Here is a 26,953-nt window from a genome sequence, read left to right as displayed (position 1 = left end):
TGACCAGTGCCAGCAGGAGTAGCTGGGACAAACTTGGAAATTTGAGTCTGGCTAACAGTTTTACCATCTACATTGCAGGATGTCCCTTAGCATCAGGGACTACTTAGAGCCAATAGTTATTGGGTGCAGTTCAGCATGCGGATTCTCTGACAGTTTTGGTCCCATTTCTGGAGCACCATGAGAAGTAGCTAGGGAACTGATTTCCTAGCTTTCTTAGAGTTCCCTTTGTTGAATTTCTAATGTGACCCACTGGGCAAGCCCGGCCAGGGAGTCGAGGGCTAAAGGGAACCAATGGTTCCCTTGAGAACTGAAAAGTTTCTGTAAATAATCCACCAGCACTCACCAAGTCCTATTGTCATGGCTGTGGAAGTACTTCGTAGGACCCCGGGGTATTTTATTCTTCCAGAACAGCTTTGCGCTCAGTTGGCCACTGGCTTGCTGCATCAATTTGTTGAGGTGCCAGATGCCAAGATGATTAATTAGGACAAGGAACCAAACTGAAGGTAAAAAATCAAGGCTTTATTCAGTTATCGTGACAGTGCAGGCAAGAGGTGAAAAGGCCATGTGTGGCCAGTTACCAACACACAGGGGTGGGAAAGGAGGAGACCAAAGGGCTATGACAGTGTACTTGGATCTTCTGTTAAGTGCATTTACTGGAAATAATACTTTACCTCCGTGGTCTTCCTCCTAAAAACACATTATTTACCTCTAGCTGAAGTCATGTGAAAAAACAAATCCCAACTGAGAGGCATTCTACCATTAGAAGTCTACCATTTTACCAATATCTGACCAGTGCTCCTCAAAACTGTCAAGGTCACCAAAAAAAAAAAAAAAAAAAGGAAAGTGTAAGAAACTATCACAGCCAAGAGGAGCCAGAAGAGACATGATAACTAAATGTAATGTACTATCCTAGATGGAATCCTGCAACAGAAAAAGGACGTTAGGGAAAAACTAAGGAAATCTAAGTAAAGTACAGACTTTAGTTAGTGAACATGTATTAGTATTGGTTTATTAGTTGTAACAAATACGCCACACTGAGGTAAGATGTTAACAACAAGGGAAACCGGGTCTGGAGTATAGGAGAACTCTAGATACAATCATCCCAATTTTTCCAAAAGTGCTCTAAAATAAAGTTCATTTAACTGCTCCCCCAAAGGCAATAAAATAAATCAGTAAGACTTTATAATTGCAATGGAAACACATTCATCCATTAGAAGGAAAACAACTTTCTCAAGATTATAGCAATGTTTCATGACAAGCGGGCTGAGCATCCTACAATAGAAGACAGATAAAATAAATATGGCACATCCACACGACGGAATTATGTGCATCAATTTAAAAGATTCTAGTCGTTCTGTATTTGCTTACACAAAAGTCTCCAAGATGTACTGATAAGCGAAGGTAGCAAGAGACTCTACAGTGTGTATAATCTGCTGTTTATGTATTACAGATGGGTCTGGAAGGCACATTAAAAAAAATAGCATCACTTCTAAGGAGAGAGGTTCAAGAGCATTAGGACCTTTTGCCAAATAACATGTCCTGGCTTTTGAATTTTGCGCTACATGCATATATTATCTACTTAAAATGTTTTCAACGGACCAGGCAAAGGAAAAGGAGGAAAGAAAGGAAAGAGAAAACAAAGTTAGAGGCCTTGTTTTATCTTTTATCTCAACACACAACACAAGTAAAAGTATGATTCGTTGCCTGAGGTGTGAGTCAGTGAGAATTGAGTGAATGAATGAATGCAGAGAAAGATTTATTGGAAAAGGCATTCTTGCTACATTACATGTAGGAGTGGAATCGATGTGCCAGTGTCTTCTAAGACCCTATTTACGTGTCATCCCTCCTATCCCTCCCCCCCTCAACCCCTCACACCGTTTCCGTACCTGTTCAGGGCTTCATTCTATAGGTGCCTTCCATCCCCTATTCCCCAGAACCTAGGATTCTCTTTAAAAATGGTCTCTCCAGTCTGTGAAGGATGGCTGAATTCTACACCAGCCCAGATAGAGGAGGGGTTGTTCTCTTCTGGACCCAGACCTGGCCCAGGGAAGTTGCCTTTGGGAGGGTATTAGCTGCAGCCCCGGAGCCTCAAGCCAGGCAGCCCCCAGCACCTTCTTGGCAAAAGCAGGATCATCATCAAATGCACCCAGCACAGGGTAAGCTGTCAACAGAGCCGGACACCAGAGGTTGCGGCTGGGGGTTAGGATGTGACCTATGGAATTAAGTCAGAAGTTCTTTTCAGCTCACATTTCTTATCCCAACCATTCCTCAACAGTCTGCTTGACTGTGTGGACTGCTGTCTGCCTTGCCCAAATGCAGTTGCATACTCTTCAGCCCAGAATAATCCATCCATTCTCCACCCAAGGCAACCAAGATGGGCTTTCCAAATGCAATTGTGATCATCTGTTTCTGAGTCAGCCTCTCCTGCATTTACTTAGAGTTCCAGGAGGAGCTGAGGTCTAGTTGACCACTTGGCCACTATATTCCCATCACTGAGCCCCTGGACACCCAGGAGACACCCAGTAAATTTTTTGATGAACGAACAAGAATAAATATAATACAAGTTCTAACACAGACAATTGCCAAAGACCTTCGGAAAGCCTTCCATTATTTTATCTTTTATTTCCCATCCTTCCTCCAAGCTCCCTCCCAAAGTAGCACACTGTACTCTCTGAAACTCCTTCATAATCTGGGAGCTCCCCTACATCCTCCACATCCTCCAAGAAGCTCTCTTTTCTGCTTGCCTTCACATCCTGCCACATCTCTGCCTTGTGAAGACATCCCAACCCATCCCTACCTTAGAATTTATTCTCCCCATCCCACCTACCTTAAGATCTCACTACATTGCTACTTAAAAAACATTATTCTCCCAGATATTTGCAAGTTATATATCTAATAAGTGGCTGATATCCAAAATAAATAAAGAACTTATACAACTTTCAACCCTAGAGAGATAATCTGATTTTAAAATGAGCAGAGGACTTGAATAGAAATTTTTGTAAAGAAGACACACAAATGACCAACACATGAAAAGACACTCAACATTACTAATCAGAGAAATGGAAATCAAAACCAAAATGATATATCACCTATTCCTGACAGAATGACTGGAATCAAAAAGACAAAAAATAACAAATGTTGGCGAGGATGTGGAGAAAAAGGAACCCTCGTGCACTGTCGGTGGGAATAAGTTGGTACAGCCACCATGGAAAACAGTATAGAGGTTCCTCTAATTAAAAATAAAAATGTCAGGATGCCAGTTAAGCATCTGACTTTGGCACAGATCATGATCTTACAGTTTTCAACTTCGAGCCCCATATTGGGCTCACTGCTCTCAGCACAGAGCCCACTTCATATCCTCTGTCTCCTTCTCTCAGCCCCTACCACTTACACTCTCTCTCAAAAATAAATAAACATAAAAAAATTTTTTTTAAATGCCTTATGATCCAGTAATTCCACTACTGGGTATTTACATAAAGGAAATGAAAACACTAATTCGAAAAGATATATGCATACCTATGTATATTGCAACATTATTAACAGCACAAGGTATGCAAGCAAACCATGTGTCCATTGATAAATGAATGTATAAAGAGGATGTGTATACACACACACACACACACACACACACACACACTTCAGTGTGGAGCCTACTTGGGATTCTCTCCCTCCCTCTCTGTCTGCTCCTTTTTCACTTGTGCTCTCTATCAAAATAAATAAACTTTAAAAACTAAATAAATTAAATAAATAAAAATTCCCTAAGGAAAAAAAAAAGTAAACCTCCAAGAGGCTCCAAGAGCTCCAACTAACTCCAAAAAAGTAAAATGCATGCCAGAAATAAAAACCAACAATATGTAAAGGAATAATATGAAATCCAGCAACCGACAATGTAAATTCACAAATATCTGGCATCCAGTACAAAATTATCAGCTATTCAAAGAAGCAGGAAATTAAGGACAACCATCAAGAGAAAAATCAATCATTACAGACTCAGAAATGACAAATATGATGGGACATAGCATCTGAGGACATTCGAACAGCTATTTTAACTATGCTTCATAAGGAAGAGAAAAATTGAGCATGTTAAGGAGAGAAATAGATTTCTAAAGATCCAAGATGGAATTTCTAGAGATGGAAAGTAGAGAACCTGAAAAACTGATAGCAGATTACATGGCAGAAGAAAAGAGCAGTTGGCTTGAAGACATCTAAAATGAGAACGAAAAGGCTGAAAAAAAAAGATGGACAGAGCATCAGTGGCCTGTGAGATGATATCACATAGTCTATTATATAGGCAGATTGTGTGTCAGGAGGAAAAAGAAGGGGGGGCAAAAAATTGATAAAACATGGCCAAAAAATTTCCAAATTTCACTAAGACTATAAACCTGTACATTGAAGATGCTCAATGAACCCCAAACAGAATAAACGAAGTTCAAAACCACATAAAACAAATCACTCTATGGTTTAAGAGCCGTATACATATGGTTTAAAAAGAAAGAAAAGCAAACACAAGATTAACCAAACTTCAGGAGCCTCTGCAGAAGATGAGGAATGTGGTCAGTGGGGAACACAGAGGTTTCAAATGTGGTATAAGGGCAAATAAGTTATTACTTTAAATTATATAAGCAAACTATTTTTTGCATGAGACATCAACAATTTAAAAATAGAAAAATAAATTAAATGAATTTCATCCATTCTCCTTCTGTGTCACTTATAACACAAGCTATAAACCGGGAGTCATCCTTGATCCAGCTATCACCTAGGTTGATTTTCTCGCAAATCTTTCTGCTACTCTCCAGCCACACTGCCACACCCTTCCCAAGCACCTTCCACTCTCACCTGGAACACTGAAATCACTCCCTCTCCCTTAAGCAGAAGAAACCTTTTCAATGTAACTAATTCTCTCTTTAGCTTGAAGGTGTCCCCTTGAATCCTCCTTAGCTTGAATCTTGCCCCTTGCTGTCTGGTGCAGAGATAAATAACTTCCCCAAGGCCACACAGCCAGGAAATGGCAGAGGCAGGATTCAAAATCTACGTCTTACTTGGGAGCCCACAAGGTCTTTACCCCACCCACTATGCTGCCCAGTGTTGAATAAGATAATACCAAGAAAGGCTTAGCCAAGGCTTGCCATAAGGTAACCTCTAAATAAAAGAGAGACTGAATTTTCTCTTCCAATCACCTCCTCACCTCCTTACCTGCCTAACTCCCAGTTAGTCCTTACCTCTGAGCTCAAACCACATTTCCTGAGGGAGCCCCCTTGTCCTATTACAGCAAGTCCCTGATATTTGTCCTCACCGCATTCCATACATTTCTATGTCCTTCCTCCACTAGATTGTGACCTCCACAGAGGCAGGGACCTGTTTTGCCCACCAATGTAGTGTATGTGGCACACCCCTGCCCACTCTGGCTCCTCTCAGTTCCATTCCTTGATGAGAGTGATGGGTCATCAACAGACCTCTCTCTCTTGAGGCCCAACAAGCAATCTGGCCTGCTGACCTTACCGGCAGGGATAAGTGTAAGCCAGGTGGGGCAGGGTATGGAGACCAGCCCTGGCCCATTGAGCTTGAGATGTTCCACTTCACAGAAGGGACCTAGTGCCCAGGTGGGAATTTAAGAGATTTCAGGCACTTGAGACCTGGGGTAAGTCATTGGGGCACAAACAAGCACCCCCTGCCCTTATTTATCATGCCTACTCCCCTCACTCAGAGTTTGGGTAGAGGGCACCTGGATGCCTAGACCAGGTACGCTGGGGCCATTAGGGGAAAAGACCAAGGTGGCCATGCAGGAAGGGGTCAGGGTGGGGATGGGGATGACAGGTGTCACCAAATCTGTGGGACTTCCACAATGCCCAGATAAATTTGAGCCCACAGAAGTTTGGCTCCTCTCCATGGCAACATTAAGTGATTTCAGAATGTTTATCTGTGGTTTTTATGCTCCACTGCAAGGCACTGTCATGCTCTGAGTCCTTAGTGTCCAACACAGGGCATGGCCAAGGGTAGACGTCCAGGAAATTGGAGGTTAGCTAACCTCCACAAGCTCTTCGGGTCTGACTCAGGCACCTCTTTGAGAAGTCTTTCTTCCCTGACACACCCTTCCATTGTCTCTGTGCCCCTCACCATGAGTCCCCACAGCTGTGATGCTCTTTGTAGTGGGCTCAAAGAACATTGGCCAAATGAATGGAAGCTTGCAGGTTGACTCTCCTCTGAGCAGTTGTGTTGGTCCAGCATTCTGTCTGGAATTCTTTCCTCTTCATTCACCTGCTTAATTTATTACAACAATAGGGATTACTAGATGTTACATATACTCACTGAGCTCAAGGGTCACTTCCCCCAGATAGCCTTTCTGATCCTCCCCTTTAGGTGCTCCCCCTCTCCATGGCCACCTCACTTAGGTGGACTTCTCTGCCCTAGAGCAAGATGGCCCCTTGGCCACAGGAACTGGACCTGATTCATCTCTCTGTGGCCATCTCCTGGAAGTGCTTGGCAATATCAGCAGAAGGTATCATCTCTAGAGTAGAGAGATTCTGGTTGGGATCCCAGTTCTGCCACCTGAGAGTTTGGGCAAGTTCCTTTTTATTAGCTTGCTGGTCAGTGTAATGGCTAGCTGAGAAGTCCAGAAACGGAGGTTCAAAACTATCTGAGTATCCAGGAGGGTCATTATGCTCTCAGCCCTAGGGGAGGAATGAGGTAGGACAGGGCCTTTAATACCTGGTATTTGGTAGTCCATGTACCTGGTCTCAGTGAAGGGAGGAGGGGAAGTTACAATAGGGCTCTTCCTTCTCTGCCCCAGTCTAATGTACTCCACCCCCAAGTCACCCAGAAAACAGAGCCTAAAACAAGAACTAAGTGCTGATGTTTTATTTGAGAACTGCAAACCCCGGCACTAAGTAAAGGGAAGCAAGGCAGGGAGAACTAGTGGTAATGCAAATTGATAGCAGTTGGGTCCTGCTTCATGACAAGCCTTGAGGAAACACCACAGGTGTGTCCATTGGCTACATGGGAGGTCTCCCCATTGGCTGTACATTTTGGGGAAAGAGTGCCTTGTGGCAATTGAGGAAAGAGAGGGAAGAAGGAATTTATCTGCCTGACTCTCTCCCATCTTCCGTTAGTCAAATGTTATTCCAAGAGCATTAACTCCCGCACACTTCTGGGTTGTTAATGGCAACTTGAGATGCCAGATCCCATGTCCTGCAGTGGGACATTCCATGCAAGTCTGGAAACTGTAGGACAAGACAATCTCTGGGCTTATGGCTGATGAATACCAGAGAGAATGTGATTCTGTACATAAGTGTCCCAAGCAGTCCAATACTGTTTTTCTCATTTACCAGAAGAGGAAATATGGTAAAGTGATCAAGGACCTTTCCCAAGGTCACATGGCTAGTAGATGGTAAATTCAGGATTTGAGCATAGTCTGGCTCTGGAAACTATAGAAGACCAAGATAAGGAAGTTGGATTTTACATAGGCAAAAGAGAGTCACTAAAGGGTTTTAAGCTGGGGAATGATATAAGATAAAGAGCTTTTTTATAAAGCTTCCAATTCCTACTTTCCTCCATCTTCCCATGAGGCTAAACTTAGGAAAAGTAGGTGGCCCCAGAGAGGTGAGGGCATGCAAGACGGTTTTTGAGAAGTCTCTGATTGGGTCCAGAATTCATATAGGCTTTAACACCACCTCATAATCTTTCTCTGTCTTCATCTAAGCCTACACCTTTCAGAGACTAGCTGGTCAGAGGCAGGCAGGATCTGGGAGAAGCTAAAATAAAGAGAGAGATTGACCTAAAGAACAGGAGCAGGAGGACAAGCCATTTTCCCATTGTTCATCTGTGGGTCTGGGGATCCTGGCACCTGCAGATGAGTCCTTTGGTGTTGCCTGAGATGGTCAGATCTCATGAACTGTCGGCTGCACTGATCACATCTATATGGTCGATATCTGGTGTGTATCCTCATATGTCGTCCAAGCTCATCGGAACGGAAGAAAGACCATGTACAGCCTTCCCACATGCATTTATAAGGCCTCTCACCTGGGGGAAGGGGGTGACAAGGAACAGAAGAAATTAAGTTTAACGATAGGCCAGCAGGTGCATAGGAAGGAGTCTCACTCTATGAGGAAGAGCAGTCAAGGCTGAGAAACCAAAAGAAAACCATGGGAAAGTAATGAGGCAACACCATCAGTAGTCCCCATGATCTTGACACAGTCACACTGGACCATGGGAAAGCAAATTGGTGGGGCCAATATAGCTTGACTCCAAACTTGAAGGATGACAAGCTAACCTCAAGGCATTACAAACCAGTGGTCCAGCACAAATCTAAAGCCCAGAGACTCCTCCACCCCGCCCAACCCTACCCCTCCTATCTGACACCTCATTCACCTGTGTGTTTGCGTTGGTGACTCACAAGGTGGGAGCGCTTAGTATAAGCTTTTCCACAGTTCTCATATTGGCAGGAGTAAGGCCTTAAAACTGGGGATCTCCTGGGAGCCCTTTCCTGGGCCCTGGAGTTCCGCTCCACTCGCTGTGGAGCTCGTATGGGCTGCTTGGGTAGGAAGGAGTCTTCCGGGGAGGCTGGCTGGCTCATGAGAGAGTATTGGGATTTTAAAGCCTGCAATGATGGGGACCCAGCTGGGCACATCCTAAAATCATGGGGATCTCTAGGGGGTGACATCTGAGCCAAAGAAGGGAGCATTGTCTGAGCCTCAGTAGAAGACATAGTTGGGGCCAATACCATTTTAGGTGTTAAAGAGTCTCTATTAGAAGGTACCGTTGGTGGGCCAGAATAAGAAATTGTGGGTGCATTGATGTGGGACATCATGGAGATTCCATTGGGAGCTGAGACTGGTAGACCCCTGGAGGGCATCCTTAGATTCCTACAAAAGTTCATGGCCATCCCTGGAATACTGGGTTCTCCTAAGGCCATCATCTGGGACCTCTTGAAAATCATCATTCCTGGCTGGGAGGGAGACATCCCCTCACAGTAAATCATCTGGGAAGGAGTGTGAATCACTTGGGAGCAGTAGCTCACGCCATGCTCTGGCAGCAACATACTGAACTGTTGCCCCATATCACTTGCATTCTGCCTGGGTGCCTCAGTCAAGGCCAAGGGGATCCTCTCCAGCTGTGTGCACTGAGGGAAGTGTTGAGTGCCTGATGGGCCGTCATTCCAAGAGGCGTCCACTCCACTGCTTCCAGGAGATGGAGACATGTCCAAGATGGACATGGACTTCTCAGTATCCTTGAAGAGAGAGAGAGTCAGGTGAAATTCACTCTAGTTCAAATTCCAGTTCCACTTTCCCTCCTTCCCACCCTCATCCAGGCCTCCAATATCTCTTGCCTGGATTATCCTGCCTCCAAGCCATTCTCCAGTTTGGGCTTTCTGAGATGCAGGTCTGGCTGATGGGAGCACAGTGGAAGCCTAGATGTGCCTCATGCCATTTTTTTTCCCTTGGCATGTTTTTGTTTATCTCATGAAAAGCAACAAAGAAAGCAAATAAAATATTCCACAACCTATACCTTCAGCAAAACTGAGAAAACCCTCAAAGATTATATTTAAGTGTGAGGGTGAAAGAACATCCAAAATCAGCACAATAAGAAAGCCACAGGAGCGCCTGGGTGGCTCAGTCCGTTAAGCGGTTGAGTGTCCGACTTCCGCTCAGGTCATGATCTCACAGTTCATGGGTTCCAGCCCTGTGTCATGCTCTGTGCTGACAGCTCAGAGCCTGGAGCCTGTTTCAGATTCTGTGTCTCCCTCTCTCTCTGCCTCTCTCCTACTAGCACTGTCTCTCTTTCAAGAATAAATAAACATTTAAAAAAATTTGTTTTAAAGAAACCCACAAAGTTTCAGATGGGTCATGGCTGTAGCACAACTTAGAAACCACCTGCAAATATTTACGTACAAAAGAGGGTCTCACCTGAGTTGGAACTGCTGTGGACAAGTCTGAGATCAAGCATTGGAGGAAGGAAGGAAAAGAGGCAGACTTTTAACAATGGTAGGGGACTGGCTTGGAAGTCCGAGGCAGTATTCCTTGGTGACTAACTGGTGTGAAGGAAAGAAAGGAAGATAATGGTGGTAGAAACAGGACAGGATCCAAGAATCATATTTTTTTAAAGCTGCCCATTACTGTAGCATTAGAGATAGTTCTTGAGCTGAGAAACTGGAAAAGCAACCCCACCATCTCCCATCTATTCATCCACTGGAACAGTCCAGAAAAGACCAATCCATTCAAATATGAAAAACAACGCATAAGTAAAAAATACAGTATCCATAAAAGACACTTAAACACCAAAACAGAAATTAATGATTGTAATTTCTCAAAAAGAAAAAAAATTCACCAGAAAAAATATTGCCACAGAGCAAGGAAAAATGAGCAACATTCAAACACACACACACACACACACAAAGAAAGCAAATTTAAGAAAGCAATTTCAGCTTTTACACCAATTACAGAAACATCACAGAGCAGAAATAGAGGAATTCAAAGAAGTTATGTACAGATAATGGGCTACAAGTTATATTAGAGGGGAGGGAGGGGACAATGATAAGGGGCATTGGAGGAGCTGCTATGGTGGTGGCAATGTTTCAGAGGTCTTCACTTTGTAATAATTCATTAAGCTGTACACTTACTTAAATGCACTTTTCTGTTTGAGTGTTACTTTCCATGATAAAATCGCTTTAAAACAATATTGTGAGAAATCAGGATTTTCAGAAAATGAAAGATTCTATTATAAAAATCAGAGAAGTAAAAATAATGCTGAATTTAAATAGGAAATATTCTATACAATGTCCCTCTTAAAAAGGGAATTTCGGGATGCATGGGTGGCTTAGTCAGTTAAGCGTCTGACTTTGGCTCAGGTCATGACCTCACAGTTCGTGAATTAGAGCCCCGCGTTGGGCTCTGTGCTGACAGCAAAGAACCTTCTTGGATCCTCTGTTTCCCTCTCTCTGCCCCTCCTCTGTTCACATGCTCTCTCTCTCAAAAATAAATAAATATTTTTAAAAAATTAAAAATATTTAAAAAATAAAAATAAGCATTATAAATGCTTATAATTAAAAAAAAAAAACTCAAATGAACAACCTAACTTTACACCTTAAGGAACTAGAAAAAGAACAAACTAACCCTAAAGCTGGTATAAGGAAGAAAATATTAGAAAAATATCAAAGAAACCAAAAGTTAGTTCTTTGGAGAGATTAACAAAATTGCAAAACCTTTAGCTAGATTGACCAAGAAAAATATGTGAGGACATTACTATCAATTTTACAGAAATGAAAAAGATTATAAGAGCACTATGAACAATTTTATGCCAACAGTTTGGATAACCTAAATGAAATAGATAAATTCCCAAAAAGACAAAACCTACCAACACTGAATCATGAAGAGAAAGAAAATCTGTACAGACCTGTGACTAGTAAAAGAGACCGAGTCAGCAATCAAAAGGCTCCAGGACCAAGAAAAACCCTGAACTTGATGGCTTCGTGGTGAATTCTAAACATTTAAATAATGTAAATGCTTCTCAAATTCTTCCAAAAAATTGAAGAGGAGAGAATACTTGCTAACTCGTTCTAGCATGCCTTGATACCAAAGCCAGATAAACACATCACACAAGTAAAGCAAACAATAGAGCAACATTTTTATGAAGATGGATACCCTCTCCAAAAAAAAAAATCCTCAAAAAATTAGCAAACCAAATCCACCAGCATATTAAGCAAAGTATATCACATGACCAAATAGGATTTATCCCAAGAATGCAAGGCTGATGCAACATCTGAAAATCAAAGTAAAATAGAGGGGGGAAAAGCAGAAAAAACACTTGAAACAATCCAATAACTTTCATGATAAAAAAAAAAAAACCCTCAAAAAACGAATAGCAAGAAACTTTCAACTTGATATAGGCATTTATGAAAAGCCCACAGCTAGAATCATACTCATGATGAAGGATTGAAGGCTCTTCCTTTAAGATCAAGACAACAAGGATGGCTTTTACCACTTTTATTTAACATTGTATTGGAAGTTCTAACCAGAACAATTACATAGGAAGTAAAGGCATCCAGGGGTGCCTGGGTGGCTCAGTCGGTTAAGCGTCCGACTTCAGCTCAGGTCATGATCTCGCGGTCTGTGAGCGTCAGGCTCTGTGCTGACAGCTCAGAGCCTGAAGCCTGTTTCAGATTCTGTGTCTCCCTCTCTCTCTGACCCTCCCCTGTTCATGCTCTGTCTCTCTGTCTCAAAAATAACCGTTAAAAAAAATTTTTTTAAGAAGTAAAGGCATCCATATTGGAAAAGTAAAACTATCTGCTCCCAGATGATACAGTCTTACATGTAGAAAATTCTAAAGATTACACACACACCTGTTAGAACTAATAAACAAATTCAGCAAAAGTAGCAGGATTCAAATTCAACACACAAAAATCAGTTGTTTCTATACACTGACAATGAACTATCTGTAAAAAAAAAATTAGAAAAACAATTCAATTTACAATAGCATCAGAAAGAAATACTTAGAAATAGCTAAGAAGATTAACTTAACCACTGAAAACTACAAAAAACATTGTTGAAATAAATTAAAAACATAATGGAGAAACACCTTAATGTTCGTGGATTGGAGGACTTTTAGTTATGAAGTCAATGCTACCCAAAGCAATCTACGGATTCCATATAATCCTTACAAAATCCCACTTTTTGCAAGAATAGAAAAATCTACCCACTAAAATTCATATGGAACTTCAAGGGTCCCCAAAAAGCCAAAAGCAATCTTTGAAAAAGAACAAAATTGGAGAATTTACACTTCCTGATTCAAAATTTACTGCAAAGCTACAAGGCATCAAAACAGTATATTCTTGGCATTGGTGCACCTGGGTGGCTCAGTAGGTCAAGTGTCTGAATCTTGATTTTGTCTCAAGTCATGATCTCACGGTTGTGAGATTAAACCCAGAGTCTGGGCTCCAGGCTGACAGTGTGGAGACTGTTTGGGATTCTGTCTCCCTCTCTCTCTGCTCCTTCCCTGCTTATGTACACACACACACACACACACACACACAACAGGTGCTCTCTCTCTCATAATAAACTTAAATAAACTTTAAAAAAGTAAAAAACAAAAACAAGAACAAATGTGATATTGGCATTAAGCATAGACTTATTCACCAACAGAAAGGAATAGAGCCCAGAGAAAACCCTTACCCATATGGTCAAATGATTTTCAATAAGGGTGCCAAGACCATTTATTGGGGGAAAGGGCAGCCTTTTCAATAAAGGGTGCTGGTATACCTGGATATCCACATGCAAAAGAATGAAGGGCCCTTACTTAATACCACAATCAACAATTCAAAATGGGTGAAAGACTAAACGTTGGAGCTAAACTAAAACTCTTAGAAGAAAACATAGGAGAAAAGCTTCATAACAATGGATCTGGCAATGATTCTTCGGATATAACACTAAAGGCACTGGCCACAAAAGAAAAAGAGAGATAAAGTTGGGCTTCATCAAATTAAAACCTTTTGTGCATCAGAAGACACCACCAACAGAGTATAAAGGCAACCCACAGAATGGGATAAAACATTTTTAAATCACATATCTTTTTTTTAATAAATTTTTTAACATTTATTTATTTTTGAGAAAGAGATAGAGTGCGAGCAGGGGAGGGGCTGAGAGAGAGGGAGACACAGGCTCCAGGCTTTGAGCTGCCAGCACAGAGCCCAATGGCGGGGCTTGAACTCATGGACCTCGAGATCATGACCTGAGCCAAAGTCGGACGCTTAACCACCTGAGCCACCCAGGCACCCCACAAATCACATATCTAATAGAGACTTTATCCAGAAAAGATGGAGAGCTCCTAAAATTTAACATAGAGAAACAACCCAATTCAAAAATGGGCAAAGGACTTAACTAGACTTTTCTCCAAAGATAAACAAATGGGTAATAAACAAATGAAAGATGCTCAACATAACTAATCATTAGGGAAATGCAAATCAAATCCACAATGTGATGTCACTTCACACCCATTTAAAATGATTTTTATCAAAACAAAAACAAAAAAACCACACCCAAAGTGTTGGCAAGATATGGAGAAATTGGAATCCTCGCACACTGATGGTAGGAATGTAAAATGGTGCAGCCACTGTGGAAACCAGTATGACATTCCCTCAACAAATTAAACATAAAATTACCATATGATGCAACAACTCCACTTCTGGTATATACCTACAAGAACTGAAAGCAAGGACCGAAATAAATATTTGTACACCCATGTCCAGAGCACCATCATTCACAGTAGCCAAAACGTGGAAGCAAGCCAAGCATCCATTTACAGATGAATGGATCAACAAAATGTGGCATACGCATACATTGGAATATTATTCAGTCTTAAAAAAAGGAGGGGTGACTGGGGTGCTCCGTGGGTTATCAGCTCAGGTCAATATCATCTCATGGTTGTGGGATCGAGCCAGCAATAGGGCCCTGCGCTGACAGCGAGAAGCCTGCTTGGGATTCTCTCTCCCTCTCTGCCCCTCCCCAGCTCACGAGGGCCTGTGTGCACACACTCTTTCTCAAAATAAACAAACATTTACAAAAAAGAAAAAAAAAGGATATCAACACAAATGAGCCTGTGAGACATTAAGCTAAGTAAAATAAGCTAGTCACAAAAGGACAAAGAATGTATGATTCCATTTATATGAGGTATTTAAGGAAGTCAAAATCAAAGAAACAGAACCTGGTGGTCTAGTGGTTAGGATTCAGAGCTCTCCAAGAGACAGAAAGTAGAATGGTGGTTGCCTGGTAGGGATTTGGGGTGGGGATGGGGGATGGAATTAGGAAGCTACTTTTTATTGGTTAAAGAGCTTCCGTTTGGGAAGCTGAAAAAAGCTGTGGAGATTAATAGTGGTGATGGGTGCGCAGTAACATGAATATGATTAATGCCACTAACTATACACTTAAACGTGGATGTAGATTTTACCACCCCTTTTTTAAATGTCTAAAAAAGGACACAGAAGGGGTTCCCACTGGCCAAATTTGTGACAGCTTGAGAATCAAGAAGAATAATGACTGTTGGTTTTAACAGAAGCTTTGAACATCGTAAGTTGAAGAAAGAATTAATCATTTATTATCTTTCTGGGAGGAAACTTCTTCAAAATCACCGAAAAAAGAGCCCAGGGGTTTAAGAAAAATCCTGTTTTACAGAAGAACGCACACTAATGAATGTAGAAGGAATGGTGGGAATGGAAATTCTTTTACAACCCTTAATGAAACTTTTTTTTATTTTTTAAAAAAAAATTTTTTTTTAACGTTTATTTATTTTTGGGACAGAGAGAGACAGAGCATGAACGGGGGAGGGGCAGAGAGAGAGGGAGACACAGAATCGGAAGCAGGCTCCAGGCTCCGAGCCATCAGCCCAGAGCCTGATGCAGGGCTCGAACTCACGGACCGTGAGATCGTGACCTGAGGCGAAGTCGGATGCTTAACCGACTGAGCCACCCAGGCGCCCCTGACCCTTAATGAAACTTTTAAGGAAAAATTAATATTTGGTTGACACCATTAGGTGGATGATTGGTGGGGAACTGGACATTTGGATGTATCCGAGGAAACATATAATATGGATTACTTTCTGACCACAAGGCTAAATGTTAAGTTTGAAAAGAGAGATGAGATCAACCAGGCTTTTCACTATCTTAATTCTAGCATCCCCCGGATGTGGGGAAGCCAGATATGTCTCCTGATGAGGATGGAGCCCATTGTGTCTTTGAGACATTCTCACCAAAAATCAGGAATGCAATTAAACGTTAAGGTCTATCTCCAATTTAGAGGTGATGCAAGAGATAGAATATCAAACTAAATTATACCATGAGAAAACAATCTGATAAATCCAGAAGAAGGATTTTGTCTATAAAACAAAATGAGGATTGTGAAAGATGGAAAGCCAGTCAGGAAAAAAGAAAACTATTCTAATTTCAAAGAAACTCAAGAGATGTAACAACTAGATGCAGTGTGTGGTCTTAAATTGGATCCTCGTTTGGACATATTAGCATTAAGGACACTTTAGGGAGAACTTGAACAAGTTGTAGGGGAATTTGAACAAGAATTACATGCAAGATGATATTAAGAAATAATAAATTTTGGTAGTTTTGAAAATGTTTTGACTATGGAAGAAAACATTTTTTTATTCTTTTAAAATATTTATTTTTGAGAAATAGAGTGCACATGACAGAAGGAGAAGGGCAAAGAGAGGGAGAGAGAGAAACACAAGCAGGCTGCATGCTGTCAGATCAGAGCCTAATAAGGGGCTCAAACACACAAACTGTGAGATCATGACCCGAGTGGAGATCAAGAGTCAGACACTCGGGGCGCCTGGGTGGCTTAGTTGGTTAAGCGTCCGACTTCGGCTCAGGTCATGATCACTCAGTCCGTGAGTTTGAGCCCCACGTCCAGCTCTGTGCTGACAGCTCAGAGCCTGGAGCCTGCTTTGGATTCTGTCTCCCTCTCTCTGACCCTCCCCTGTTCATGCTCTGTCTCTGTCTCTGTCTCAAAAATAAAAACATTAAAAAAAAATTTTTTTAAAAAAAAGATTCAGACACTCAACTGACTGAGCCACACAGGTGCCCTGAAAATAATTTTTTTTACCTCTAGAAGGGCTGAGGAGATCCTATCTTGTTTTATTTACCACTATATGCAACTAGCATAAAGTAGGCACGTAATAGGCCCCAGATCACTGTCTATTGGATGAGTATTTCTGGGGTGCCCAGCCCCTTTTTCCTCCCTCTCAGTGATGGCCCTCTTTCATTTTCCTGATCCTTCACAGGCAAACTTCTTTGGAGATGTCTAAAAAAGACGCCTTTATCACTACCTTGCTTTATTATTCCCAAATGGCCCCCATCTCATCACAGAAACAGCTTTCATAAAGGTCATTGATGACCTTCATTGTCTCTACTAAGTCCAAACACTTGTCAGATCCCTTCTTGTTTGGCCTCTCAGGAGCTCCTGAGACTACTGGCCATACTCTTCTTGAAATGTTTTCCTCCCTTGGACTTAAGAACACATTGTCACACTTGCTGGATTTTTCTCCTTCCCTCCTCCCTGGCCCTCCCTCCTCCTCCATCTCTTCTACTGGTTTCCCTCACCTACAAATTTCTAGTCAATCTTTCTCAGGCTAATGATCCATCTTGGTTTATATTCCACTTATTCTTAAACCAGTAGCTCCAGGGCAGACTTCTCCGGAATCTTCCAGCTGCCCAATGCGCAGTCCATTTGGATAGCCCAAAGGCACTTCAACAGACTGTATCTAAAACTCCCATTCATTCCACTCACCCAACCAAAGGGGTTTAAAAACAACAATAAAACAAGCTGGTTCCCTCCCATCCTTTGCTCTCTCAGAAAATGTCCCTACTGTTGCCCACCATGCAAGCCAGAAACCTGGTAAGGTGTGCTGAATGGCTCCTTCACCACCTAGATCTAAGTAGTTACCAATTCCTGCAGTGTCTACCTCCAAAATATGTCCAGGATCTATCTGGTTTTGTCTGTCTCCACTCTCACCTCCCTAGTTAGGCTGCCATTTTAGTTCTCACTTGGATTATCCCAGTACCTTTCTAACTATTGCCTTGAATTCCCCCATCTCCACCAGGGCACTCTATACAAAATGCAAATCTAATCATAACTGATCACATTTAAAATCCTCAGTGGCTTCCTACTGGCTGAAGCCCCCTGCATGATCTCAGTAAGGTCGGGGAATCCCTGCCTCCCTCCCCTTGGGCCATGCTCTCATCACTCTCTTGGCCTTGGTCTCTGTCCATCTTTCATTTCCTCCAACATAGAGGCATACTGTCTCTGGTCTCAGGCCCTGCAAACCCTTGACCTAACCAGTTTCTCAGTCCCAAACCAAATCCTCAGCTGTCTTCTCAACCTCCTAAATCAACTCAAACACCTCTGCTATTTGCTCCTGTGGCACCTGTTCTTCTTCATAGTAATTTGTACACTTGCAATCATTCAGCGATTTATTAATAAAATGGTATAATATCTTATAGTGAGCTCACCATTGTATTCCCAGGGCCTTGGCAAAGTATTGCCACTTAGTAATTTTTTCCTCCCTGCCTGCTCTCCGCTGACTTCCTAACTTTGTCTTCTTTCCTGGATACTCAAGTCCCTCGACACGAGTTACCTGGACCTTTTTTTTAACCCCCAGCTCCCAGCAGAGCTGCTAATGCTCGATGGATATTAATTGCATAAATGACACATGATTTGTGTCCTTGATCTCCCATCCCCACCCCCTTCCCAACTCCATCCCTCATACTTCTAATGCCCCAGATATGTGCTTCCCTCCACCGCCGGCCTGCATCCATCCCACCCCCGCCCCCCCCCCCCAACCCCCACGCCGGCCCTGGTGCTGACTTCTGGACTCACCTGCACGAGCTGGTGCTGAGCCTCCTGCCACTGGCTCAGCCTCTCGGCCTCCTGCTCCATTTCAGCCTGGGATCGGCTGCACATCAGGACTGTGTGCGGGTCCAGACCCGCACCAGAGGACAGCTGACACGCGACGCCTCGGGGTCGCAGATGGGGTGTCCTCGCACCACCACGCCACAATCACAATCACCGCGCTCAGCTTCTACCTACCACGGCGCCGGGGGGGCGGAGCCAAGGGTCTCACCCACCGACCCACCCTTCAGCCGCTGCCCCACCCCGCCCCAGCGGGCACCTGGGTCCTGCCAGGGGACCTCAGACCTTCACTATATCTTGTATCTTATGTCTGCCTCACCCTACTTCCCCCATCCACCCTTCGGTCTGAACATCTCTGTTTAGCCCAAGTAGGGATAAGGACACCGAGGTTTCAGACTCCAGGCCTGTGGAGTCTCAAGAGTGGAAAAACCAAGGAAAGATGCTGGAGGCAGAGGCAGATAGGGGTGTAGGAGACGGGAGAGCCTCCACCCCACTCCCCACCAGGTCAGGGTTCTTGACACAAGCTCCTGGAGGCCTGAACCTTCTCTGCTATAGACCAGGTATCCCTGTCTGCTGTGTGTACAAACCGAATACCGGGAGCTCCGTGGCACGGTGTCTTTATTCCAGCAGACTTACGGAGTACCTCCTATGTGTGGGCACTGTTTTGGGGGACTGGGGATGCAATGGCAAACAAGACAGAACTAAGGGTCTTTGCTCTGAAGGAATTTTCATCCAAAAAGGGCAGACAAACGAATATAGTAAAGCCAATAGTTAATAGAATTTTCTTTGGTGTTGAGTGCCACAGCGGAAACGAAATAGGAAAATGTGAGCTGAGAACTAAGTGCCTGAAAGGAACCTCCCCATAGGAAAATTGGAAGGATCTGAGGCAAGAAAGAGCTTGGCATGCTAGAGGAAACGCAAAGGGGCCAGGCAATCTCCGCCATGTGAGCAAAGGAGAGAGTGGGATGACATGATGGGGATGGTCTTAAGAGACCATGGACAGCAGTTTGAACTTTATTCAAAGTGTGATGGGAAGCTACTGAAGGAATTTAAACAGGAAATTGACAGGATCTAAGTTTTACAAATAATCCTCTGTTTCCTTTGAGGCTTATGGATTATAGGAAATGAGATCAAAGCAGGGACACCAGTTAGAAAGCTAAAGGAGCTCTCCAAGAAAAAGCTGTTAGTGTTTGGTGGGGGGGGGGGGGGTGATGGTGATTAGAGAATATTCTACAATTAAAAGGGACAGGACTTGGTAATGCTTTGGAATGGTGAAGGGCTGGGAGGAAAAGAGAAATCAAAGATAACCCCTAGATTATTGGCTTGAGCAACCAAGTGATGACTGTACCATTTGGTAATATGGAAAAAGGAGAAGAGGAGCAGATTTGGAGACAGCCAAAACAAGAATTCCATTTTAGACATTGGTTTTGAAGTGTCTGTTAAAAATGCTCATGGAGAGGTTAGGGCTGTAAATGTAAATGTGGGTGCTATCAGCACAGAGGTGGTGGTTATAAGGCCATTCGAGTGAGTGATACCAAATAGGGAGCTGGTTAGAGAGAAGGACTGGTGACAAAACCTGAGGACCTCCTGTAGGATTCAGTAGAACAGAAAGCTCATGCAAGGAGACTGAGAAGTAACAAAAGTAAGGAGAAAGTCAGGAGATTATATTTCAAGAAGCCAAGAGAAGTATGCATTCAAAAGAGGGACCTTTCAGGGCACCTGGGTGGCTCAGTGGGTTAAGCCACTGACTCTTGATTTTGCCTCAGGCCAGGTCATGACCTCATGGTTCGTGAGATTGAACTCGAGTCAGGCTCTGAGCTGACAGGGTAGAGCATGCTTGGGAATCTCTCTCTCCCTCTCCCGCCCATCCCCCACTCTCTAAATCAAATAAGCATTTAAAAAAAGAGGGACTATTCAGGTGAATTGAATGTTGCTAAGAACCAGCTAACTACCTATTGTATCTGATAAGTTAGAGGTCATCGGTGACTGACAAACCCAGCTACAGAGGAGAGAGAAGCCTGATGGGAGCACATGAAAAAAGAATAGGAATTGATGCTGTGGGACACTGAAACATTGTAAACAACTTTTTCAAAGAAGTTTTGCTATAACGACGCCTGGCTGTCTGAGTCGTGGAGCCTGGGACTCTTGAACCTAAACAGCTAAATTGTACCCGTGATATAACATTTATTTTCCTGATTCGCCTTTCATTTTAAAACAGCTAACAATTTTTGAAGAATATGTTTCCAGGGGCACCTGGGTGGCTCAGTAGGTTAAGTGTCCAACTTCAGCCCAGGTCATGATTTCATGGTTCATGGGTTCAAGCCCCGCATCAGGCTCTGTGCTGACAGTTCAGAGCCTGGAGCCTGCTTCAGATTCTGTGTCTTCCTCTCTCTCTGCCCCTCCCTGGCTCATGTTCTGTTTCTCTCTCTCAAAAATAAATGTTAAAAAATATTTTTAAAAAAGAATAACTTTCCATTAAAAAATATGATTCCCTGAATTCAGTAAAATATTTCATGTATGAATTAAAATTTGTACTTAACCAAGCAAAAATATTTTGGTTCCCATTTGCATTCTGTTTCACTATTCTCACTTTTAACACAAAATTCCAACTGGTTACTTTGAAGGACAAAATTGAAGTAAATCAAGTTGTTTCCTCGCCTTTATAAGCATTGACTATAAATCTTTTGAAGCTATCATGAAACAGGCATATCTAATAACCACAAGGGTTGGAGACATGACCCATGCCTAGAATTCCAAACACATAGAACTGAACATTCTCTTAATTAACTTCCACATTGAATGCAATTTTATTAAAAGTACTGTAATAAAAGTATGCTAATGTAAGCTTACATGATTTTTGTGGGTTTTTTTCTTTTTTTATCGAGATATAATTGACATATTATATTAGTTTCAGGTATACAACATAATGTTTTGATGTTTGTATATCACCACATAGTGATTACCACAATAATTAACACCCATCACCACCATTACAATTTTTTATCTTGTGATGAGAACTACAAAATGTACTCTCTCTCAGCAACTTTCAAATATACAATACAGTAGAGGCGCCTGGGTGGCTCAGTTGGTTAAGCATCCAACTTCGGCTCAGGTCATGATCTTGCCGCTTCTGAGTTCGAGCCCCATGTTGGGCTCTGGCTTGACAGCTCAGAGTCTGGAGGCTGTTTCAGATTCTGTTTCCCTCCCTCTCTCTGCCCCTCCTCGCTTGCACTCTGTATCTCTCTCTCAAATATAAATAAACATTAAAAAAATAAGTAAAAAATATACACATACAATGCAGTGTTATTGACTATAGTCACCATGTTGTACCTTACATCCCTAGGACTTTTTTATCTTACAACTAGAAGTGTGTACCTATTGACCACCTTGACCCATTTTTGCCCGCCCTCCTTCCTCATTCACTTCCTCCCCTCCCCGACTTCTGACAACCACCAATCTGTTCTATGAATCAGTGCTTTGCTTTGCTTTATTTTATTTAGAATCCACATATGAGTGATATCTGATCATTTTTGTCTTTTTCCACCTGACTTATTTCATTTACATAATGCTCTCAAGGTCCATCCATGTTGTCACAAATGGCAGGATTTCCTTCGTTTTATGGCTGAATAATATTCCATTGTATGTGTGTTCATATATGTGTTGGGTGTACATATATGTTCATGGCAGTGACCAATGTTTTGTAAACTTTCTGGTATTTTTTTCTTCATGTACAAATGCATATGTTATGTCTCAGTTTTTGTGCTTTGAGTAAAAACAAGATATTTTCAGGCAAAAAAAAAAAAAAAGTCAGGAAATGGGGCACCTGGGTGGCTCAGTCAGTCAAACATCTGACTCTTGATCTCAGCTCAGGTCTTGATCTCAGGGTCATGAGTTCAAGCACCGAGTTGGCCTCCATGCTGGGCATGGAACCTACTTAAAAAAAAAAAAATTGGGAAAATTTTCTAAATGTGTCCTGTGGTTCAGAGGTGAAATCTGGAGTCAGGGCCTAGGCTTAAATCCTAGAGATGGCTCTGGTTCTGAGATTTTGGAATGTGTGATTTAATTTCCCTGATTCTTACTTTGTTTATTAGAAACTAGTGTGGTAGGGCCCCCTCCCTAAGGAAAGAAACAAAACAAAACAAAACAAACCTCAAGGTAACCTGGTTATGCACGCACATGACAACATCACTCATGACCTTGTAACATGAGACCACTTAATCAGACTGCATGTTTGTGTGTATTACCATACATGGGAGTCAAAGAAGTAGAAAATATATAAAAAACTGTGCCTCTTGATGTTCGAGGGCTCAGTTCTTTGGGTATGAACCCAACTGAGTGGTGCCAGCCAGAATAAAGTTGCTTCTGAAAGAGCAGACCTAGGCCGGCCGACTAGTGACTATGTTCCTGACATGGCCGCAGAAAGAGGTTCCCGCTCAAACCTCAGACCACGCCTCCTCCCCTTGAGTAACTTATGTTTTCTAAGAAACCAGGCTACTGATTGATGCTTTCTTCCAAACTCTAAGGTGGGAGGAAGGGGAGTATGAGAGGCGTGGAAAGTGTGAGTAGAAGAGGGAGGGCTTCTCTCAGGTAGGGGCCAGAGGCAGGAGCCCTCAACCCTGTCCAGGCTTAGAATGACCTGGGAGCATTTTACCCCTCCCCAAACCAATTAATCAGAGTCTCTGGGGATGGTGTTTGGTGCTAGGTATTTATATAGCACAGCAAGGCTGACAGCCAATGGTTAATAGGTGACCAGTGAGAAACGTTCTGTATACACTGAGGCCAAACATGTTAGAGATCCTCAGACACAGTGGTTCTTAAACTTCAGGTGCATCAGAATCTCCTGGAAGACTTGTTCAAACACAGATTGCTGAGCCCCACCCCCAGAGTTTCTGATTTAGTAGGTCTGTGACCACCAGGCCCAACATTTGCACTTTTAACAAGTTCCAGGTGACGCTGATAATTGCTGATCTGGGACTACACCTTGGCAGCCATTGTTGTATCCTTCCCCAGCCAATCGGCTGAGGCCATGATCCTTATAAAACCTTTGTGCTTTTTTTTTTTTATTTTTTTTTTTAACATTTATTTATTTTTGAGACAGAGAGAGACAGAGCATGAACGGGGGAGGGGCAGAGAGAGAGGGAGACACAGAATCAGAAGCAGGCTCCAGGCTCTGGGCCATCAGCCCAGAGCCCGACGTGGGGCTTGAACTCACAGACCGCAAGATCGTGACCTGAGCTGAAGTCGGACGCTCAACCGACTGAGCCACCCAGGCGCCCCCAAAACCTTTGTGCTTTTTGAAACCCTCGCTCTCTCTCTCTCCGGTATCTCACCACTGCGTCGGTGCAGGTAGGGGATTGAGCTCGAGCTAGCTCGAATAAAGGCTCTTTGCTTTTACATCAGACTCGGCTCCCTGGTGGTCTTTGGGGATCACAAATTCTGGGCATAACACTTCCTAGAAAGAAAAGCCTCAGTGTCATGACTCTCTGTGTGAGAATCCTGCTACACGAGCAACTGAGGGGTGCCTGGCTGACTCCATTGGTAGAGCATGGGACTCTTTTTTAATATTTTTTTACATTTATTTATTTTTTTTTAAATTTTTTTTTCAACGTTTTTTATTTATTTTTGGGACAGAGAGAGACAGAGCATGAATGGGGGAGGGGCAGAGAGAGAGGGAGACACAGAATCGGAAACAGGCTCCAGGCTCCGAGCCATCAGCCCAGAGCCTGACGCGGGGCTCGAACTCACAGACCGTGAGATCGTGACCTGGCTGAAGTCGGACGCTTAACCGACTGCGCCACCCAGGCGCCCCTACATTTATTTATTTTTGATAGAGACAGAGCACAAGTGGGGGGGGGGGGAGGGCAGGCAGAGAGAGAAGGAGACACAGAATCCAAAGCAGGCTCCAGGTTCTGAGCCATCAGCACAGAGCCTGACGCAGGGCTCAAACTCACAAACCTCGAGATCATGACCTGAGCCAAAGTCAGACGCTTAACCGACTGAGCCACTCAGGCATGCCAGAGTATGGGACTCTTGATCTCCCATATGTCCATGGGAGTCCATGGATGACCCCAGTTTGCAAACTGAACCAGTCTTCAACGGGATCGGTACAGAAACTGAGACGAACGTTTAAAATTTTCATAGCCGTTTGGCAAGTTATTCTTGCGTACTGAATCTAATAATGAAAAACTGGGGCTTGTATTTTGTATGCCCTTTTTTTTCACGTTATTTTCCTAGTAATTGGCTTTCATTGTGTTTTAGGAAAGAATCCATCCTTGAATGATTAGGGGTGGAAAAAAGTTCCCTCACCAAGATAATTTGAGAAACAATGGTTTATTTTTATTTCCCTGAGTTCTGCCATAAAAAGGCATTGAATAAATGCAAAAGTGAATAATAAATGAATGGAGCTGACAAATGTGTCTATTCTAAGGTAATGGAATAAAAGAGATTTAGTGCTGCATTGGATTGATACTGGGGAAGATCAGGGGGTCAAGGGAAACCCCCAGGTGTTTCCTTCCTGAGGCCATTCCCTGACATATAGGGTACAGTGAAAGAGGTGTAGATTCAGGACATTTTACAGATAATGAATTAATTTTTGACCAGGTTGACTTTGAGGTTACCTATGAGATAGCCAAATAAGGATGTCCAGAACGCAGTTAGCTATATATGGGTTAGAAGCTCAGGACACAGAGTCAAAGTTGGAGGTGTAGTTTTCCAAGTTGAAACCATTAGAATACAGAATGGGAAGAAAAGTGGCCACAGACAAAGCTCTGGGTGCCTAGCACAGTGTCTGGCACAGGGACATGACTGGTAATTCTTAAGTCAACTGAAGAGGTTGTTAAGACCTAAGTCCATTTCGTTCTAAGCCCAAGCTCTCCTTACTGTATTATAAATTTTAACTTCGTGTTTTCTGCTACTTCAACAGCCCCACAAACAGGCTGTGAGCCCCCGGTTCAGGATACCAGGTGCACCAGTGTGAGAAGGGCGGTCCCTGCCACAAGCTCCCCTTCTCACCCTGCCCTGCCCTAGTGACATTCACACACACCAAGGAATCCCTTCCTGCCTTCTGCTTGTGTACTCCACCCTGACCCCCATAAAGGCAATTGTCCTTGCTCTCTGGGTTTCCCAACTGCTTGGTTGAGTGCGCTCCCTTGGTGCTGCCCTCATATGCCCCCAGCAGAGCACGTCTGCCTCCCTCTTCTCTACCTTCACTTTCTTACGCTTCAGTGTGGTTTCAGTCCATGCCAATGATCAAAAACCCCATTTTAAGTAACATAATTGTTCCTTACAACATACTTACTAACCCCTTTTGGCTTTTAGTCTGTACAGCATTCTAACAGACACTGCTGGGGCTGGTAGTGGGGTGAGGAAGAAGACCAGAGAAGGCAAGAGTGGGAAACAGGAAAGCACAAGGCAACTTAGAAAACAGAGGAGAGCTGGAAAATTCAGTCATGAACTTGGAGGGTTGGCTGGGGGTGCTGAGGTGGCTAGAGAAGAAAGTCAGAGCCAGATTTTGAAGGTACAGGCTTGCACTTCATCATAAGTTGCAGAGAGATGCTTTCTGTCTGTTTCCTGACAGCGTAAAGAAGGTAAGGACAACAGTACAAGGATTGCACCAATTTAATTTTTTTTAATTTTTATTTATTTTTGAGAGAGAGAGAGAGAGAGAGAAAGTGTGATTGGAGGAGGGGTAGAGACAGAAGGAGACACAGAATCTGAAGCAGGCTCCAGGCTCTGAGCTGTCAGCACAGAGCCCAATGCAGGGCTCTCAAACTCACCAATTATGAAATCATGACCTGAGCCGAAGTCAGAATCTCAACAGCTTGAGCCACCCAGGCATCCCAGGATTGCACCAATTTATAATAGTAAAAGAAACTTGGAAATAACCTAAATATCTACTAATTAGAGAATAAAAACATTATGTTATAGTTATAGTAGAATTCTAACTTCAATCAGAATGAGTAAGAATGCCATGCATCATCATAAATCTCAAAAATGCAATCTGCTAAATGTAATGTGGTATCTAGGGTTGGATCCTACAACAGGCATAAGACGTTAGTGGAAAAACTAGTGAAATCTGAATAGAGTCTTTAGTTTAGTTAGGAGGATTTTACCAGTATTTGTTTCTTGGCTTTGACAAATGTACCACAGTCATGTATGATACTAACATTGCAGGAAGCTGAGCAAAGGGTATACAGTTACTCTCTGTACTACCTTTGCAACTTCTCTGAAATTTAAAATTACTCCTGGAGCACCTGGGTGGCTCAGTTGGTTAAGCAGCCGACTTCAGCTCAGGTCATGATCTGGCGGTCTGTGAGTTCGAGCCCCGCGTCGGTCTCCGTGCTGACAGCTTGGAGTCTGGAGCCTGCTTCAGATTCTGTATCTCCCTCTCTCTCTGTTCCTCCCCCACTTGCACTCTGTCTCTTTCTCAAAAATAAATAAAGATTAAAAAAAAAGAATTTTAAAATTACTCCCAAATAGCTTGTAAAAATGTAAGCTGAAAGAAAAAAAGCAAGTCTTTAAAATAAAAGTAAAGGCTCAAAGATAAAAAGGAATTC

General features: G+C 42.9%; 1 protein-coding gene and 1 long non-coding RNA gene across 10 annotated transcripts in view; one reads left to right on the top strand and one right to left on the bottom strand.

The window, feature by feature from the left end:
- Positions 1-415: 415 nt before the first annotated feature.
- Positions 416-18,507, bottom strand: LOC102954792 (Krueppel-like factor 17). Of its 8 annotated transcripts, XR_006221420.1 has the most exons (6): positions 18,366-18,507; positions 8,365-9,223; positions 7,841-8,016; positions 6,115-6,258; positions 1,887-2,212; positions 416-497 (listed from the first exon to the last, which is right to left on the bottom strand). XR_006221420.1 is itself a non-coding variant. In XM_042997145.1 (5 exons), the coding sequence occupies exons 1-5, from the start codon at positions 18,447-18,449 to the stop codon at positions 2,201-2,203; spliced, it is 1,275 nt and encodes a 424-aa protein (XP_042853079.1). In that variant the 5' UTR covers positions 18,450-18,507; the 3' UTR covers positions 1,859-2,200. The 8 variants fall into 8 exon arrangements, 7 of the variants coding, with proteins under 7 accessions (XP_042853079.1, XP_042853078.1, XP_042853076.1 ...); XM_042997145.1 differs by lacking the exon at positions 416-497 and having other exon boundaries at positions 1,859-2,212; XM_042997144.1 differs by lacking the exons at positions 416-497; positions 1,887-2,212 and adding an exon at positions 9,900-10,024 and having other exon boundaries at positions 5,900-6,258; positions 18,366-18,447.
- A 123-nt stretch (positions 18,508-18,630) lies between these two features.
- The window catches only part of LOC122241370, a 41,730-nt gene continuing 33,407 nt past the window's right edge, over positions 18,631-26,953 (top strand). For both annotated transcript variants that reach the window (XR_006221475.1, XR_006221473.1), the window contains exon 1: positions 18,631-18,958. This is a non-coding gene — a long non-coding RNA (uncharacterized LOC122241370). The remainder of the gene's footprint in view (positions 18,959-26,953) is intronic.

This window comes from Panthera tigris, chromosome C1 (assembly GCF_018350195.1).
Source record: "Panthera tigris isolate Pti1 chromosome C1, P.tigris_Pti1_mat1.1, whole genome shotgun sequence".
Lineage (NCBI taxonomy): Eukaryota > Metazoa > Chordata > Mammalia > Carnivora > Felidae > Panthera > Panthera tigris.
This window is presented reverse-complemented; position numbering and strand designations above follow the sequence as displayed.

What these genes read in the sequence shown, in the direction of transcription:
- LOC102954792 (XM_042997142.1), bottom strand. Translation starts at nt 18,449, where the DNA reads ATGTGCAGCCGATCCCAGGCTGAAATGGAGCAGGAGGCCGAGAGGCTG. An exon ending in TCACCAACGCAAACACACAG is followed by an intron (nt 8,017 to 8,364) that starts GTGAATGAGGTG and finishes CCCTTCCCCCAG; the next exon opens with GTGAGAGGCCTTATAAATGC. An exon ending in ACCAAAGGACTCATCTGCAG is followed by an intron (nt 6,259 to 7,840) that starts GTGCCAGGATCC and finishes TAATAAATTAAG; the next exon opens with CAGGTGAATGAAGAGGAAAG.